General features: G+C 30.4%; 2 protein-coding genes across 3 annotated transcripts; one reads left to right on the top strand and one right to left on the bottom strand.

Annotated features, from left to right (window-relative positions):
• Window positions 1-7,036: 7,036 nt before the first annotated feature.
• On the top strand, window positions 7,037-8,839 carry LOC115884552 (probable cysteine--tRNA ligase, mitochondrial). Its single transcript, XM_030903173.1, has one exon. It carries the CDS (start codon window positions 7,113-7,115, stop codon window positions 8,679-8,681), a length of 1,569 nt encoding a protein of 522 aa, XP_030759033.1. The 5' UTR covers window positions 7,037-7,112; the 3' UTR covers window positions 8,682-8,839.
• Window positions 8,840-8,890: 51 nt separating this feature from the next.
• LOC115884551 (rho GTPase-activating protein 19) lies at window positions 8,891-18,606 on the bottom strand. Of its 2 annotated transcripts, XM_030903171.1 has the most exons (8): window positions 18,441-18,605; window positions 18,108-18,379; window positions 17,891-18,048; window positions 17,090-17,838; window positions 16,880-17,035; window positions 16,198-16,360; window positions 12,648-12,808; window positions 8,891-9,669 (listed from the first exon to the last, which is right to left on the bottom strand). In XM_030903171.1, exons 2-8 carry the CDS (start codon window positions 18,233-18,235, stop codon window positions 8,998-9,000), a joined length of 2,187 nt encoding a protein of 728 aa, XP_030759031.1. In that variant the 5' UTR covers window positions 18,236-18,379; window positions 18,441-18,605; the 3' UTR covers window positions 8,891-8,997. The 2 variants fall into 2 exon arrangements, with proteins under 2 accessions (XP_030759031.1, XP_030759032.1); XM_030903172.1 differs by lacking the exons at window positions 12,648-12,808; window positions 16,198-16,360 and having other exon boundaries at window positions 18,108-18,606.
• Between the last annotated feature and the right edge of the window lie 1,970 nt (window positions 18,607-20,576).

Raw genomic sequence — 20,576 nt, 5'->3', positions numbered from 1 at the left:
TGGGTATATGTGGGGAGGCAATGTGCACAATTTAAAAACATTTTGAAATATACAGGGTGTTTCAGAACTAAGATCCATTCTAAAGTTATATTTTTTCTTATGGAACACCCGGTATTTTATTTTATTATTGGATTCTTGGCCCTAAAAAAGCGTATGTTATAAGGGTTAAATATGTTTAAAATCTTTGGTTTTTAAAATATTTAAATATGCATCGTACAATAGAATAGGTTATTAACACCCTGTACATTATTATTAGTAATAAATCGAAAAAAAAAATTCAGAATTAATTCTTAGAGAGAAATAAACTTTACTAAAAATTGTTATTGCTTCCTTCAATTTATACAGGGGTACCAAAAATTGCTGACATATTTTAAATATTTATTTTACATAAACACTTTGTTATTTCAAATGCAACACCCGCTATTTTTTAAAATAAATCGAAGTAGATTTAAGTTCTCTTTCAAACTATATTAGGGTTTCTTATACCATCTAGCTCAGATATTGAATAAAAAGCAATTTTTAAATAAAATGGTAATCAAGATGGCTGATGTCGCCATGGCAATTTTCTAGTGACCTATTTTTAAAATCGACATAGTAACTATTTTTAAAATCGACATTAGTTTATGGACTTTATTATTTAGATTTATAGCAGCCTTATAAACAAGGATAGCAGTTTATTTAAATTTACCTGCAATAATAGTTTAATAAGTCAGTATTCATTATTTTATCAAGAAAGGATAAAGCAGTATCTGCTGGCGGAACGAATGGATATGTTACTAGTGATTTTATTTTGTGAGGAAAATTGCTTCTTAGCCCCAAGGGTTTATGCTGAAAGATATTCAAATAGCGTTCAAGTAGCTTCCTGATAAGCGTTCCTTTGAAAAACTACTTGTCCTATTTTGCAGAGGTGGTAGTGTGGTTTATAAAAAAAACTATTAGAAACCTGTCGTTGGGAGTGAAGAAAATAAATTTGCCGTAATTGGCTTTTTTATAGAAAATCCATATATCTACAAGTCATCGTAAAATAAATCAAAGAACTACTCTTCGCTTTTCTTAATAAAATGATAAATACATATTTAATAAATATTATTTACTAAATTATTGTAGGTAAATTAAATGAAATTAAACTGCTATAAATTTAAATAAAGTCCATAAATTAATTTCGATTTTGAAAATAGCTACTAATTGTCACTGGCTTGCCATGACGACACGAGCTCTCTTGGTTGTCATTTTATAAACGTAAAATAAATATTTAAAATAGACCAGCAATTTTTGATACCCCTGTATATATTAAACGAAGCAATCAATTTTTTCTGTAAAGTTTATTTCTCTGGCTTAAAAGTCAGCAATAATTAATTCTGAAAAGTAATGTACATACAGGGTGTTGACAATCTTTTTTATTATAGCATGCATGAAATAAAATACCGGGTGTTTCATAAAAAAAATATAACTTTGGTGTGGATTTGTGTTCTGACATACCCTGTACATTTCAAAATAATCTTAAATTATGCACATTGCCCTCCTACATATACCCATAAAATATTTTGTTTCTACATTTTTCCGTTTTCGTATAATCAACTGAGGTGAATGAGGTGCGCCACCCTGTATACATACTTCCATTATTTTCAGTATTGCCCTCTGAAATGTAAATATTCATATATGTAAATAAGTTTATTGTTAAAAGCATCCTAAAAATAGTGCCTTTAGGCATCCTAAGAAATATCACCTTATATAAAATTATGTCTAAAATATGTGTTCGGTGAATTAAGACTAAAAGTGAACAAGTATTTTTTTTGTAAATAACTACTGTAAATATTGAGATATAATTTAAGGTGTTTACATTTCTTCTTAGCTGATAACAGTAAAGGACACTTGAGTAAAAAGTAATGAAATAAATATATAAGTATATTATAGAGTACTTCCAGTGAGACAATATGACAGTGACAGTTATTGGATGTTGTCTCTTGACATTGTCCCTTTTCTCATTGGACAGGCTTGACCTATTAATTGAACAAAGCTTTTGACAGTTTTATTATACTTTTTTTTTAAGAAAAGACTTACAAATATCAGTTAATTTTTGTGCCATTATAACCTCAAATAGATCTCTCATACCAGTATATTACTCATATTATTTTTCCTACTTTAATTTTTATATTCTATATTCTCCAAATGATATTTTGAAAACATTTATCAACTTTGTGATTTTTTTTTTACTTATTGTATTTTAATCACACTATTTTATGTATTAAAATAATTTTTGACTGTATCTAGAGACTTTATTTAAATAAAAAGACTGTATATGTTTAATTTTAAGTTTAGTGCAATAACACTATGGTATTTTAAATGTGTTAACAAAAGTTTAACAACTGAGATTGGTTTAATTTGGGTAATAAATTATTTAGATCTGAAGGGTGTAATAAAATAAAACTTCCATGCAGAATCAACTATGGAGTGAAACTTGTCCAAAATATATTTTGAAATCAATTTTTATAATGCATTATATTAATTATTTATAACATAATTAGTTTTAGCAGCAGTTAGTTGTGTTCTTGCCATTTGATATACAATATTTATTAACATAGGATTTTAAGTTATACATACTTAATAGTTTACTATATACCATTTTCATATATATACAGGGTATCCCACTTAAGATGGATACAAGCCAATATCTTGGTTGTTTGTTGAGCGATCTTTTTCATTTTTGGCAGGAGGCTGTATAGCTATAAGACGTACATTTTGCCCAGGGTAAGAAATGCGATACCTCATAGACGTACGTTTTAATGGGGTTTGATATTTTTCGAGTAAAAAAGTAAACTACTCTTAGGACAGTATTTATTTCAAATCTGATAAATTATATTGAATCCTCCTTACCTAAGATACTTAAGTTCTAATTTTTATAGATATTGATACAGGGTGTGTCATTCAAATAAGACATTTTTATTTTTATTATTACCTCATAGACGTACGTTTTAATGGGGTTTGATATTTTTCGAGTCAAAAGTAAACTACCGTTAGGACAGTATTTATTTCAAATCTGATAAATTATATTGAATCCTCCTTACCTAAGATACTTAAGTTCTAATTTTTATAAATATTGATACAGGGTGTGTCATTAAAATAAGACATTTTTATTTTTATTATTATTTTTTTAAGTACTTACGACGCCACTGGATAAACAACTGGTTTATTATCAATAACCAATTATATCCAACCAATTATATCCAATTATCAATTAATAATCCATTTAAGTTTGGTCGAAGATGATGACTTTTAGTTCGTTATAGTTTTATAAATCTTTGTTTAGAGCATATTTTCCAAAGTTAATAGTGATTGTTTTAAATAACTATTTGGATTTTTTTAAATATTCCTCAAAACGAATAAAAATCATATTTCAGATTCCATTGAAAACTGGGTTTTTAAATTATTTTGTAACTCATTTTATTCATTTGTATTAGCAAACTTAAAAAACAATTTTTTAAAGTAAACAAAATAAATTGAAAATATTTAGTTTTTTGTATCGTATCTTCATTATTATGGAAGCTATCTGAAAACTTAAATCGATTATTAATTGATAATTGGTTATTGATAATAAACCAGTTGTTTATCCAGTGGCGTCGCGTCGTAAGTATGTACTTAAAAAAATAATAATAAAAATAAAAATGTCTTATTTTAATAACACACCCGGTATCAATATTTATCAAAATTAGAACTTAAGTATCTTGGGTAAGGAGGATTCAATATAATTTATCAGATTTGAAATAAATACTGTCCTAAGGGTAGTTTACTCTTGACTCGAAAAATATCAAACCCCATTAAAACGTACGTCTATGAGGTATGACATTTCTTACCCTGGGCAAAATGTACGTCTCATAGCCATACAGCCTCCTGCCAAAAATGAAAAAGATCGCTCAACAAACAATCAAGATATTGGCTTGTATCCATCTTAAGTGGGACACCCTGTAGATGTGTCTATATAGGTTTTCACACATCTTCCAATTTCCGTTAATTAAAATTATTTTAGATATAAGTAAACAAAATATATTTAATTTAAATACATATAACTTGACTGCAAAATGTATTTATTGATGAAATAATATTAACTTTTCCTCTGTTTTTTTTTAATAGAAAAAAATAAGCAAAAAACTTATGATCCAGAATGTTCCTTAACATAGTATCTAACTATAAGAAACATTTATATATTGGTCTGAAAAGGTATTGTAATACTGATTAAATCTTGTGCATGTAATGCACCGCCGCCGGCTTTTATACCAACAGGTAAAGAACTCTAGAATTGTCCATAGATCGTTAGGTGCGTAGAGAAGGTTTTCGAATGTTCTCGTATGTACTCGTCCATTCCAGTGGGACTCGATTCTTCTCGAACGAATGAATCATTGCGGTGTCTATGCGATGTTAAGGTCATACGAGGGCGAGCCATATTGTGAGGTTAGGTCGAGTCCACACCGGCTCGCAACAGTATATAAATTTCCATCTCAAAAATATCTACTTATTCAAATCATTTTGTAATAACGCCATTTTCAAATGGTATACAACAGGGTTGGAAAAAATTATGATTTTTTTAAAAAATCAAAAAATCAGATTTTTTTGATTTTAATTCAAAACAATATTTAAATCAGATGATTAGAACTTATTTCCAATTAAAGTCCTATCCTAAATGGCTAAACCATTATAACTCTGCCCAATACCGATAACATTAACAATTCTACGGTGCGTGTCATTTTTCCACATCGATCGCTAATATATTCCACATAAAAAGTCGCTCGCTTCAGATCAAAAGGATTTTTTTTCAAACGTCTCAAAAGTATTAATTTTTGTAATTTTAACGCCTAGACATAAAAGTAAAGCACTGTTACGCCTAAGCACAAAAGTACAAAAAAATATTAAGTGTCAAATTCAACGAGTATACAAATTGTTGCTCGATTACTGTTTATATTATTAGCAATGTTTCAAATTGATTAAAAAATTATTTGTAACGTTTTAAGAAAAGAGTATGTTCTATTCGGAGTAAAAATGTACTTTTTGTGCCTCCCTGTAACGTCGGAATAGCTTTACGATGGTTCTTCGAAGGTACAGCATCGTCAAAAAATGTATAATTTTTACTCCTAATAAAACAATACACTATTCGGAAATAGTCTTAATTCGAGAATGAAATTAGTATTATCTAATGTCAAAGTGTAAAGAACTTACTGCTTATCAAAATGTCGGTAGGAATTTGGAAACATACAACCGTTTCAAAAAAAATATATAAAACAACATATTTTCTGACAACAATTATAATTTCTCGGGAATGAAGATATAATCTCTATATCAGAAGAACCTAGTTCTACACTACACTGTGAATAATATGTATTCGAACAGTGACTGTTTGTCACTTATACATAAATTTTAAAATAAATCCCTGGCGTTTAGCGGTCTAATGGATTCACACGAAATTACTACAAAAATCGGTCCAACATTTAAATGGACGAATATAGATATTTTTATATCGATTTATAACATTTACAATTATTTTTGGATTTATTATCTGTTATAGAAAATTACAGTTGAGGGTTGGAACCTTTGGTGTTACACAGCAAAATGAAAACACTAAATCACCACAATACACCAAAACACTTTTACTTTTACACTGGACGCGCGTTTCGCTAACCATGTTAGCATCATCAGCGGATGATTATAAACTAAAATACAATCTACAAGTTGAGCGTTTATATACTCGCTCAGTGGGCACCGAGTGGGCGTGGCAAGATCTAGTCAACCGAGTCAGAGCCCACCGAGCCTAACAGTTAAATTTCCGCCACTAGAGTAGTAGGAACAAAGAACTTGAATGAATTGGACCGTTGTCTCTGTTCATACTATCTTTACATTTATTAATGCTGATGCTTTCATATGCATCTAATTGCCTGTAATTTGAGACTTGTTTAATTAATTTTAAATTATTAAGATCTATACAATGTTCGTATACAAAGCTCAGATAAGATATGGTAGACCGGATAAATCTTGCGTTGCCGAACATATTGTTGATAAAGAACATTGTATAGATCTTAATAATTTAAAATTAATTAAACAAGTCTCAATATATGGGTAGGGGGTTAAAAATTGTAAAATATCGTAACTCCAAAATTACAGTAGCTAGCGAAACGCGGTTTTCAATTTAAGATTAGGAATAATATTTGCAACAAAATTTGTAATAACATCAAAATCAGTCAAAGTCGCAGTTTTTGAGATAAAAAAAATTGGAAAAATTCCTTTACTTTGAAACTAAAAGAACTGCCTACCAACTTTTTATTAACATATTTTAGTATAGGCGGCTATACGTGCCTCCCGGCACTAATTTTTTGATTTATAATAAAGTTTCGATAAAATTATTTTTTTTTATTTAAATTACATGATTAAAATTAAAAAAATCACTTGATTTAAATCATGCCAACCCTGGTATACAATACAATAGTTTTGATCAAGTTTTGATGATATTAAAATATTTTCAGTTTAAAAGTATCCATACTTTTTTTAATTTTGTGGGAAGTGTAAGAAATATAAAAAAAAGGATCGAAGATATATTTCGGATATTTTTTGTAATGAAAAGTTTATAACACATCCATACTATTAAAAAAAAGATATCTTTAGTGTAACACTTGTGTAATAATGTATTTAAATAAGTCAACCTCTATATTAATAATATTTTTAAAATAGGCGTATTGGCTTTTTGTACCTTTAAAAAGCCTTTAAAACACAATATGATAGAAAACGCGTCAGGGATGACTTTTGAAATAAAGGCTGATAAAGGTAGCTGTTATTTTAGATTTAGGTAAAATTATGTGGTGAACGCAGAGGGGAATGGTCTTCGATAGGATCTCTGAATAGGATACTGTCCATGATACTGCCTTCGACCGTCGTTTCCAAGCCAACTGGAAGCCGTGTTTTTTTATCATACAGTATATTTAGTACATTTGAACTACTAATCTGTATTACTGGTTGCCTGTATGTGATGTAAACATTGTAACTCTAACCCAACTCTAACCGTACTTTTTTATTTTTATGTTTTATTTATAATCTGTTTATAATCAAGATTTTTAATTTCCTACGTTAGTGCGATGTTAGTTGTAAATATGTTTAATAAGAATGTAAAATGTTTGTTAAATCTATACAAATTGAAATTAAACAAAAGATTCAATCATACATGGATACAGCCAGAAGGATACAGAACACCCATTAAAGTGTATAATTGTGTAACAAGACAAAATGAACCGTTTATAGTGAAAAATAAGAATTTTGTTACTTGGTACACATGTGGCCCCACAGTATATGACTCTTCCCATATTGGACATGCAGCTTGTTACGTTAGATTAGACATCATCCAAAAGATATTAAAAACATACTTTGGTTTAAACTTGGTTACTTGTATGAACATTACCGATATCGATGATAAAATTATACAGAAATCTATCGAAACAAAAACTCACTATAAGGAGATTGCTGAAAAATATGAAAAAGAATTTTGGCAAGACTTAAAAACTGTAGGTATATCCAAACCAGACATTGTCGTTCGAGTAACTGAATATATTCCTTTGATTATTGACTTCATTAAAAAATTAGAACTTGATGGAACAGCTTATGTAGGAAAAGATAATTCAGTGTACTTTGATGTTTCAAAAGGCTGTAAACATTATGGCAAATTGCAAACAATTACAGATTCATTACCAGATAAAAGCAATTTGTTCAAAAGGGCCCCAGCTGATTTTGCTTTATGGAAAATTAGAAAATCAGAAACAGAACCATCTTATCCAAGCCCTTGGGGCCAGGGAAGACCTGGCTGGCATATAGAATGTTCCTCCTTAGCTTCCATGATTTTTGGCAACAATATTGATGTTCATGCTGGAGGGATAGATTTGAGATTCCCACACCATGAAAACGAGGAAGCCCAAAGTTGTTCCTTCCATGGAAACAATCAGTGGGTCAATTACTGGATTCACACTGGACATTTACATTTAAAAGATTCAGTTAAAATGAGCAAAAGCCTAAAAAATACAATTTCCATTAAGGATGCTTTGGAAGACAGAACTAGTGATGTTTTTCGCTTTTTATGTGCCACGTCTCACTACAGTCAACCGATAGAGTATAGTGATGAATTATTAGATACAGCAGCTAATTTACTAAAGATATTCAAGAACTTCATAAACATGTGTGATGAAATAGAGAAAGGACTTATTAAAGTTTCTTTAGACAATACAATTTTAAACAATGTAATAGCACACTCTATTTGTGAAATTGACAAAGCATTATGTGATAATTTTAATACTCCAAGAGTTGTGCAATTGCTTAGTCAAAATGTGACGAAAATTAACACCATGATACATGTTAGTGATAAGTCTCAAGTGTATTTGGACAAAAATTTTCATTTGCTTTTAGCTTTCAAGAATATAGTATGCTCTACATTAAGTTTATTTGGCATAGATTTTAAGGGTGATATTCAGACAGCAAATGAAACACATTCAACAGATGTAATAGAACTATTAGTGAAATTTAGACAAAATATAAGACTAATAGGATTAGAAAATAAAAATGTAGAACTTTTAAAATTGTGTGATAGTGTTAGGGACAATTTAAACAAACAAGGAGTTATGGTAAAAGACCATGGAAATGTATCTTCGTGGAGTATGTAGATGATTAAAACTATTTTAGTGCTTATATTTTATATTTATCTATAAAGATATAAAAAATTCAATAATTTAATATTTCTGCTCTTCTAAAATATCCAAAATACTGACACTAATTTACAAGATATATTCTGTTATAACATAAATCTTGATTTATTTTTAATCAAGAACACACAATATGGTTGAACAAACAAAAAAATAGATGATAAAATCACATCAATGACAGCACCACAAAATTAAAATATATTTGTTTCAATAAATTACCAAAAAACAGAATGTATTTATTATTTCTATAAATCACATACTAGTTTGGTCAATGTCTTTAAAATGATGTCTCAAATACAGTAGGTTTTCCATCCTTATCAAACTGTCTCGGTTTCAGCACTAATTCTTTTCCACCTTCGCCGACATCATCAGGATAGTTTCCGTCAAGAATATACAATAAAGAATCACTAATATTTTCATTGTAATATTCTTGATTACCACTATTAACGGCACTAACATTTTCCTTATAACTATTACTGGGATCAGTGTGCAGTTCTGTGTAAGACTGGAAATCATCTGAACGACTCGAGAAGCTCGAATCCGACAGCGAGTCATCAGCTTCAATATTTCTACTGGTCAGGTACCTTTTAAAAGTTGTAGTTAAAGACTTGGGACTGTCAGTTTTGTTCATCTTTGGCACTTTGGAAATTTCGCGATTCAAGCTCAAATCGCCATCACTTTTAGATTTGGTAAATTGTTTTCTTGTATTGTCTGGTATCGTATCAACAAATCCATCTTGGCTTTGTGTAACATCAAAAGAAGTTGATGCAACTGATCGTTCTAGAGGTCGTTTTAACCCCTTTTCTAGGACAAGAGGGGTGTTGCATATTGTTCCAGTGCCTTCCATAACTTCAGGTTGTAGATTTGGAGACATCTTGGCCAAGTTATTAATATTGGTTCCTGATACCAAAAGGACGGGTTTTCTACTTCTAGGAGTCATCATTGTTTCCTGATACAAACATAAAATATTACAATAAAGTAAAAACAAAATCGTAAATACAAGAAAAAATATTAAAGGCGTTTTATTTTAATGTTTCAAACTAAAGAAAAGTTCTGTTTTGTCCAGGATGAGTTAATAGAGAAAAATTTATAATCTCATTTGTTTTGGAAATAGCCTCAAGGTATATCAATTTACAGGGCATTCGTCTAATTGCTGTTTGATTGATGAGCTTTTTGTTAGAACAGAATAAGTGAGCGAAAAATATTTAGAAAATAAAAGGGTTCTTTTGTACCACATTTGGGCACCAAAATGTGGCGAAGTCTTTGTTTATAAGGTGTCACTTTTTACTATACTGTCTAATACAAATACAAAATTCAGTTTTTTAGTATTTGGAGCAATTATTATTAGTCAACGCAAAATGTCAATTAATGTACCTAGTTTGAATACTGGGATCATATTAAATGGTCCTCTTTAACAAATAGTTAAACAGTTTTTGTTTTTTTTATAAAATTGCCAATTATATCGACAATATTAGTATATGTACTCTTTGAAAATTTGTTACATCTTTAAAAATAATCTAAAATGTCAATATTCCATGGGTATATTGATAAATGAGGTCTAAATTATAAGAAAATGCATTTTCTACGAAAACTTGAAGAGATAGGTAAAAAATGGTATAATACAATTTGATAGACAATTAAATTGTGCATCTGATTCTCATAAATATACAGGGTGTTCTATTTAAATTTAACAAGTTATTGCCGTTTAAAGCTAGTAATTATTTAAAATAAATTTTTAGACACTATGTATAAGGTAGTATAATTTTTATTATGGCAACACAAAATTTCGTAAATAGAAAAACTTCAGTACAGGGTGGGTCAAATTCGACGCTTTTAAATGGAAACACCCTTTTCGATAGGAGATAGACGAAAACTAATATCGGTGTCTGGAGCTCAATTTTCATAAAAAACATGATGGTGAAAACCGCACATCAATATCTGTTACCGTTTCGGAGTTACGGGGTGTTTTTCAAAAATGTGCATTTTTAACAAATCGCTGTAACTTTTTTGCTATGGAAAATTTTGTATTTCTATGAAAATATTTCCAAAGCACCCTTTTACGTAGAATTTAATTGTTTTAGTATAATCTTTTTAAAATTAATAATTTAAGAGTTATCAACAGAAAAATTGATTTTTTATATGGGGCACCCTGTATATTTTTAATTTATTGAAAAGAATTTAAAATTACCTTTCCAAAAATATAACACACTTGATATTTTGCTCGATTCCTCTTCGAGATATAGAGTATATAAAAATTCGTCCGCTTTAAATAAGTAGGCTTTGAACGGCACCGGCTGTAATGCAAAAAAATTCTAGCTGTGAGCATCAATTAAAACGAAAATAATATTTGCTATAAGAGATGCAGAATTTTATAACAATTTAAAATATATTTAACCAACATCAACACATTTAAACTATATCTAATAACAATAAAAATAAATAGCAAACCAGGACATGCTACAGGTGTTCGACATATCGACCGTCTTCTGTTATGGACAGACGGGGCAGTTTTTGAACATTTCTCGCGGAATTCATTAATTCAGTGGGGGTGAAAGATACCCTCTCATAACTGCTAAGTATAATTGCTAATTCTTGTCTAGATTATACAGAAGAATAAGGAATCTTTATTCTTCCGCAAATATATCCATAGGATTAGATCCATAGGCACTAAGTCAGGCGGCCTCGACGGCCAACGGCTGGGTTCTTGGTCAGCTATGCAATTATTCTTGAAATTGGCTGCAGAAATTTGCTGATAACTTCAGCGTTCAGAGGCGGTACGTCGTCTTGCTGGAAAATATGTTTGCGAGTTCCATTAAGGGCATATCAATGAGGGGTCCAAAGCCTACTAGTTAAAAGTGGCGAACTTTTAAAAATTCTGTATTTCGAAGGGGATTATAACAAAATATCAAGTGTGCTATATTTTTCGAAAGGTAATTTTAAATTCTTTTCAGTTAATTAAAAATATACAGGGTGACCCATATAAAAAATCAAATTTTCTGTTGATAATTCTTAAATTATTAATTTTAAAAAAATTATAGTTAAACCATTAAATTCTACGTAAAAAGGTGCTTCGGAAATGTTTTCATAAAAATACAAAATTTTCCATAGCAAAAAAGTTACAGCGATTTGTTAAAAATGCATAGTTTTGAAAAACACCCCGTAACTCCGAAACGGTAACAGATATCGATGTGCGGTTTTCACCATCGTGTTTTGACAAAAATTGAGCTCCGGACACCGATATTAGGTTTTGTCTATCTCCTATAGAAAAAGGTGTTTCCATTTAAAAGCGTCGAATTTGACCCACCCTGTACAATACATGGTTTTAAAAACTGAAATACTAGAGAAACGAAGCATTAAAATTGTTAGTCTATTTTGACAAAAACGTAAATATTTAAAAAACGGTAAGATTAAAATACGGTAAACCATAATCAAATTTACCTTTATTTTAATCGTAAAAACTAAAAATGTAATAATATACAGGGTGTTTCAGTTAAAAAAATACAACTTTGATATTTTTTATTTATTTGGGACTCTCTATATCTTGTAAAAATATTTTGTAGTATAAAATTGTAGCTCTAATAGGCCTTCAACGAACCTAAAACTTACAATTTGTAATAATCTAATCGTTTAGCTACAATACTACCTGTCGTATGTGGTGAAAAACCCTGTATAATCTAATGCCTTTATTACTTGTAGAAAAAACAAAGACAATTATTTGAATATTTAGTTCAAGATCAAAATTGATATACATCAATATTAAAAGGAATATGTATATCTATAAATATGGTTGCCTAGAAACATCATCTTCAACATAAATTTCATTTTAAAAATAGAAGCAAATAAAAAGAGCCAATATCGCAACAAAATGCAACAGAAACAGAAGCGTAACCCAAATAAGCAGAAAATTTCTGTTATTTTTATGCTCACCTGCATAGCTCTGGGCATTCTCTGAGCCGACCTGGTTATGGGCGACATACTCCTTCTATTTTCATTTTCCGGCGTAAAGACATCATTCCTGTAGCTTAGTAAGGGTGGCCTACATGCTGGGGTGCTAGTTAAATATGGACCAGAGATCCCAGGAACGTCACCTGATTAGGTACAACAGTGTTTTTACAGACAGGAAAACGTTAGTCAAAGTACAGGACGGATACTCTCCTCACTTTTAATCAAATAATTTTTCATATAGATATTGTTTGTATTTCAAAATATGTTCGTATTACACTATAGGCTTGGTGCATTTCAGTTGATTTCAAAAAATTCTGACCGCGGCGCTATATGCGGCAGAAATCAGAAATTTTCACTATGTATTTCACGACGTCCAGGTTACAGTTCATGTTGATCGCATTAAAATAATATTCAAATCGTGGCCTTGTCATAATATTTAAGTATTTTAGTTTTTTGCTAGTGCAGTTATTGAGACTATAAAACACTCAGGTACGAGGTTTGTGTGATATAACGCTGTTTTGGATAGTAAAAAATAGGTGAAAAAGAATTCGAACTAGGGGTCGTGTTGTATTGTGACGTGGCTAACGTCATATTCAAGGCCTGACTGTTTTGACAGTTCTACCGAAGTGATCCAGAATTAGTAGTCGTAAACAAACCAATTGTTTTCATTAGTTTCGCAACAAATCTGTGTTTTTTACGCGTTTCTATGCTAATAAAATTATACTAAATAATTTTGAGTGAATAGTGAACTATCTAGATCCGATTCATAACATCGTACCCGCGAAAAAAAACATACTTTCGGTAAAAATTATAGTAACACCGGCGATGCCGGCTGTGTGTCCGGACTAGGGAAAAGTTGGGGAATTTATATAAAAACATAATTAATAGCGTTAGTGTTAGTGTATAGTGTTAAACCAACGTAAGTGACGTGTATTTTTATGTAAAACAGTTTTCGTTTCTTTATTTTTACTTTGTGAAATAAAAATTCTCCGACATTGTTCTGTGCCTGTGCCTTGTAGCAGCAATTATAATAAGTCCTCAGGATCTGTCTACATTCTCTTTCCCAACAATATTAACTGTAACTAGGTCACGTCCAAAACCTACAGAACATGCTGTGCCTACAATTTTTCCAAATCAACCCTCTTATGGACCCTCTGTGCATGTTCCCATAAAGAGAAAACGTCCCGATGAAAGAAAACAAGATTTGGAAATTCAGGATGAAATAAATATTGAAAAGTATTATTATTATTATGAAATGGCAATATATTTTAAAGAAATTAAATGAATTTGTACTTTATTTCAGTATTTTATATAAAAAAAAATGATATCTTTATCTTTTTATTTACGATTTATGGAGATGGTTACTTGATGAACATCGAACTACAAATTACTTAATGTTAATAGTTAATTCTATCTGATATCCACATTTTTTAAATATGTTGGGCAAATTTTTACAATTATTTTTAATTAAACTTTAAAATGTATTCTGCCGTTATCATATACAATACATTTTCTTAACTTATCGATAAACGTACAGTTTTCAAATTTTTTAATATTTGGACTAACTTTTTATCACAGGTATATTATTACTAGTTGCTAAATACCCGCTAACGCAATTTTAGGACACGCTTTTTATTATCTAGATTTTATTTTGTTCATCTTATGCTGTATTTTATTTCATATTAATATTCGTGCTTTAGATCTAAATTTTAATGCTATTCAATTACTTTAACGTGATAAAAAGTTAATGTTATTTTTTAATACCTTTCTGTATAATATTTTTCATATTTATATCTGGCAAAACTATCAATAAATACTATTATTTATGCAAAACCTATATGCAGTACCATATGGCACAATACAAAAGCCGGACTAGTGCGGTGACATCACAAATCGATGTCTCTGGCCTGTCTGTCATGTTGGTCATGATTGTGACAATTTCAAATGTTAATAAAGTTGCCGAAAAAATGTTAACGCGTAAAGAAGAGCGTAATTAGGGCGTTATTAGGTGCAATAACATTCGGTAATTCAATTTTCCCAAAACATTTTATAGCTTCATAGTTTCTCACGCCGATTTGATCAAAAGCAAAAATGGATTTAAAGCAGTTCGACGAAACAAGTGAGTAAACAAAGTACTCGTTATATAATCAAAAAATTAAATAGACATACTATGAAGCGGCAAGCGGCCCATACATTATCAAACAAATTGCGCAACAAAGCGATGCGCACCGTTGCGTTGCACAACTGATTCAGCGGCCCATACATTATCAAACAAAGTGCGCAACAAAGCGATGCGTAACGTTGTGTTGCACAATGCATCACCCATGCACTTAGTAAAATTTTGATCAAACTTTTTATTAAAATTTGTCCATTGTTCGAGAAACAATCATGTCCTCAATTGCCACTGTATCAATTATTATCGTACATACCCTAGATGATGTCGATGATACCAAAAAACGAAAAAGAAAATAAAGAATTTGAACGAATGAACTAAAATATTGCACAACGAAGCGCACCACACACATACACTACACAACGCGTTGCTCAAACAGTCCTATTGCACAAAACAATCTAAACATTCTTGAAACTTACCAAACAATTGCGCAACGCATCAAACGGGACCATACATTTGCAACTCGTTGAGCAATTTGTTTGATAATGTATGGGCCGCTTGAGAGGATAAAATGTAATTTGCAATATTAATGGTATACTTTTTTTAATCAACTTTTGGTTTGGTTTATTTGGTTCGTTATAGCCGAAATAGCCCCAATTATGACCCCACTAGCAAAACTGGTGATTAAAACTATGCTTGCTACCGTAGTTGAACTCATCTAAAAAGTTTTTTTTAACTGGAATAACAAATACAAGTTAGACCTTCTAAAGATATCAAAATATTTGCTTTTTTATTTTTATTTTTAGAATTTTTACAAATTATACTTCCTAACACTTTTAGAATAATAATATAATAAATTTTTCGTATACTCGCTATTTAAACCCGTGTATTTGTATATATATACTAGTTGTTTACGATATTCCCGCAGTGGCAGCACCGGCGGAGAATGCACCAAGCCTATAATACAAAGATATACTAGCGAAGTCTACTAGCTAGGTCTAATGAATAGGCCGTATTCAAAAACATCCTAAACGAGATTCTATATAAAAAACACAAAAGCACGTTGTAAACCAAGTACTATATTATGTCGCGAAAATTTAGGAACTTTTGCTTATTTAACTAAAGAAATAAGGTCTATCTTTCAAAAATAACTAAATATGGATTCGTAAAACCTGTTCAAAATGAACGACTCGCTTCATTTTAATTATTTTTTTAAAAAATATCACAATATTATCGTTTATTCATCATTTTTAAAATTTCTATAACATTTTGTATGTTCAAGTCAACGATAAACACAGAGGAGATTTAATATGTATGAAGAATAGAAACTACCCTGTAGGTTTTGCATCAACCAAATGGTGTTAATAGATAGAATGATGATTTAAGTTAAAAAAAAGTTATTATAATGACCCAACGTACCCAGGCTGATATCTGAATCGCTTTTACTTCTAGTTCTTTCCGCAGAATCCCCGAGATATTCTTTCAGACGCTTCGGTTTCACATGGTCCTCGGTCTCAGAACTGCTGTCGTTATTATGGCAAAAGAGTCGCCCCCTGGACGCCTTTCTTTGTAAAGGGGGGCTCTGTATATGAGTGGAAAGATAGAGCATGCAGATGAATTAAAGAAAAAAAAATGCAGTTTGCAAAATTACATAAGCAAAAGCATGCAGTTTTTGAAGCAAGAACAAAAAATGCGTTGGACAATTATGATACACTTACTAGAGGTATGTTCTAGTATAAGGTTATGACGTAGCGTGTGTGTGGAGTAATACTTAGTAGTAATACTTCTACAGCATGCGATCGTTCAAAACCAAAAATAAGAAAATTACTAAAAGAACTTTTCACTAGTAAGTAATATATCCAGTGTTTCTCAAAAGTAGCTAACCCTTATAGCTTTTTTATTTTCTCAGATAAAAACGAAATGTTAGTATATGACATAAATTAGGGTTGATTGACATATTCAATTGTTTTTCATTACTTCCTGTTTAACCGGAAATGACTACAACTTTTGATTTTCAAATGCCAATAGTAAGTGTATCTTGTATGTCAAAATAACTATATGCTCGGTTTTTAGATTATGTATCCATAATAATACTACTCACATTCAAAATTTCTTCACTGCTTGCACTTTTAAGCTGCGAAAATCCGGATTTTTTCATATTTTTTATCAGCTTTTTATGAAACATATGCTTTTTAATTGAATCTCCAAAACTTTTATTTTTTGGAACTGAACTTCTAAGAACTTGTAAAGGCGTTCCCTAAAAATAACCATGCTAACTAATAAAATAAAAAAATAAGACCTAGAAAAGTACCTGTCCATTTTCTTTATTAAATTGTTTGACTAATTTACGTTTCTTAGAGCTTTCTGGTAGACTTTGTATATGAGCGTACAGTTGAGCTAAAGCAGTCTCCGTAACATTTTCTTCATTCTCTTTGGCTGTCAGTTTATTATCAACAAAAGTAAATACTGTATGTGCTGCTCCTTTTACAGATTCATTAAGTGCATTTTTCTGGTCATAATGCAATCGAAAATCTAACATTAATTGTCCAGGCACTTTAAAAAGCTCTTTATATCTTTTAATCATAAAAGCAACTAATCCAAATAAAGCCTGAGATTCCTTCAGTAACATTTCAGGTGATAATTTTCTAGGACATAATAAGTGTGGTGTGAACAATTTAGCTAAATTGTCAGCAGACATCTTGTTAGCATCCTCATATCGAGTTACTTTATTTAATAAACCAAATAGATCTCTTAAAAAATCCTTGTGTTCTTTAGGCAGTAAGAGAAAAAGAAGTTGCAAGCACTGCAGTACTTTAAATTGGTGAATAATATCACTCAAATCATAAGATTCCATAATTTGACAATAAATTGGAAACTGGGTATCGTTTGTTAAAGGCTCTGGTAATTCAGCTAACAGGCCTTTCAATACTGATGCACAGTCATGAACTGTATAATTATTCTCGTCAAAATTAATAGTGCATCCTTGCTGTAATAAATTTTTTAATTCGTTTTGACGTTCAACTGAACCAGTACGCCGAAATATACCCACAGTCTTTAATTCTAAAATTATATAAAATAAATAACATTCCTTAATATGACAAAAAAAACTTACTTTCTTCTCCTTTAATAAAATGTATTAATTGATAAACTTGATTAAGCAAATCGTTAGAAACAAACGTCCCTTCAGTTATATTTCTATTTCTAGATTTCTTTCCAAACGGTACAACATTCCATTTTTTTAATTTATGTTTTTCATTGATTACATCAGATCTACAACATGAAAATAATTTGTCTCTTACGTTAAACACTAAAATTCAATAAATACATACTCTTCGGTAGGCATATGAAGTAAAAAAGATAAATGCATTTTAACAAGAACATAGAACTGCTCGTTATGTTCTTTTTTAAAATGTTCAACAAAATCTTCGTCATCTGTCCAGTTTTCAGGAGAATGCATTTTCCTAGAGTTTTCCTAGTAAATGCTTCTATGAAAAATTGTTAAACGGCTAATAAAAATTTGAGGTTAAATCCATGTTAAATCCTCAAAAACTGATAAAATAATCATCTTCGGGTAATTTCTTTAAGCAGACGTATTAAAATTCTAGTAAACAATGCATTTCAATGATAAATTCATAAGAATTATTCTAAAATATGCAAAATACCTCTGAAAATACTAATAAAATATAAAAGTAAACAACGAAAAACGTTATCGTTTGAAAACTTCAACTTTAAAATGACAAATGACATGACATATGACATTCGTATTTTCTTTTTTGACAGAACTACAACTAGGCAACTAAATATACCAGCCCTGGTACCTGGAAGATGCCTGGAAGTGTCGCCATATTGAAAATACAGTATGATCTGGTATGATCTAAAATTTACATGAAGATCGATGACGATATTTTAGAATAATTTTATTGCCAATTTTATGCATGTATCGCTTTATCACATTAAATTGAATATTTGAACACTTATCAAAAACCGGTGATACAATAATTTATTAATTATGTTCCTAAATTTTGACTTACAACGATATTAAACTTTTTTTAAAATAATAGGTACCTTCTTCAAGAATGACTTTAATCCATAGATAAATGAAACAAGTTTAGATTGGAAAGTGCCCATAAGGACAATGTAAACACTATTTGGCGCTATTGTTGCAACGGTCGCGACCCAAAACTTTTGAAAATTTCGGAGCGGTTCGGCTTTTTCCGGAATTATATCGCCAAATATTGTTTATTTAAATTTATTATTATTTTCGTTTAATATCCTTGTGGTACTATTCAAGTATTTCTTCATAATTCATCGCTTTATTAAATTTTTGTAATAAAGAAATAATCATTTAATAAATAGTTACAAAAATAATTTATTAAATTAACTTAATATAAATGTATATTATCTAAGACGAATTATTAGGTCGCAATAAAAACTGTATAATGACCATTAAATACGAAGTTATACTGCTAATCATGAGACCTAAAACTCTAAAATTGATATCAAAGAAACCTCCGGCCGATAGAGCCGGAATCCTTGTGTAACTCTGGTAAGCCATTAATTTCAACTCGTCTTGAACCAATTTCTCGTCATCGTTGCAAGGGGTTATCGATACTCTGTTGAGCAAGTAGAAACATATCCTTGTAGTTTTTTTCGCCCTCTTTCTGTAATTGATCGCCATAAAACGAAAATAGAAACGTTTGTCCCTAAAAAAATATTTTAGGGCGCTAATATTAATCTTTTCAATTTATCTGAAGAACAGTTGCGTGTTTTTATACCGGTGGAAAAGGTAAATCGATAATATTCAGTGGAGGCGCTAGACGAAATGCGGACATCATCTTGCGAGTAGTGTTTATTGTTAATTTCGGACAAGTGAGCTGAAGTGAGGCTCTGAAATCTGAACAAAACTGAAATTTGTCGAAAAATAAATTATGAATTTATTTAAGTATGTAAAGTTTGATTAACAAGAGAATACCACACAGTGAGAATAGTCTGTCATTTTAACTCACAGGTAAATTGTATTTTCTGTCAGTGTCTAGATGTTGTCCATAGATATTGTCTGACGATATATACATGTATTGATTTCTTTTTCGAAATTATGAACCCTTCCTGGACACAAACGGTACATTGTGAAACAGTAGGAAATTGTAGAGAGAAACAAGCCCTATAACATAGGATACAAGATTTTAATGAACAGTGCTTTCCATAAAATGAAAAATATACGAAATAATACACATGTACTGATTTCTTTCGAAAATCGACAACAGAACTATAAACTATGATCCCTTCCCCGACACAAACGGTACATTGTGAAACAGGAAATTGTAGAGAGAAACAAGCCCTATAACATAGGATACAACATTTTAATAAACAGTGCTTTCCATAAAATCAATAAAATGGAAAATATATGAAATAATATACATGTAGGTACTGATTTCTTTCGAAAATCGACAACTATGAAACTATGATCCCTTCCCGGACACAAACGGTACATTGTGAGACAGGAAATTGTAGAGAGAAATAAGCCCTATAACACAGGATACAACATTTTAATGAACAGTGCTTTCCATAAAACCAATAAAATGAAAAATATACGAAATAATATACATGTACTGATTTCTTTCGAAAATCGACAATTATGAAACTATGATCCCTTCCCCGACACGAACGGTACATTGTGAGACAGGAAATTGTAGAGAGAAACAAGCCCTATAACATATGTTACAACATTTTAATGAACAGTGCTTTCCATAAAATCAATAAAATGAAAAATATACGAAATAATATACATGTACTGATTT

The sequence above is a fragment of the Sitophilus oryzae genome, unplaced genomic scaffold (assembly GCF_002938485.1).
Source record: "Sitophilus oryzae breed Bouriz unplaced genomic scaffold, Soryzae_2.0 scaffold_302_pilon_pilon, whole genome shotgun sequence".
NCBI classification, from domain to species: domain Eukaryota; kingdom Metazoa; phylum Arthropoda; class Insecta; order Coleoptera; family Curculionidae; genus Sitophilus; species Sitophilus oryzae.
The sequence above is the reverse complement of the archived record's forward strand: the minus strand, read 5'-3'. Positions and strand labels throughout refer to the sequence as shown.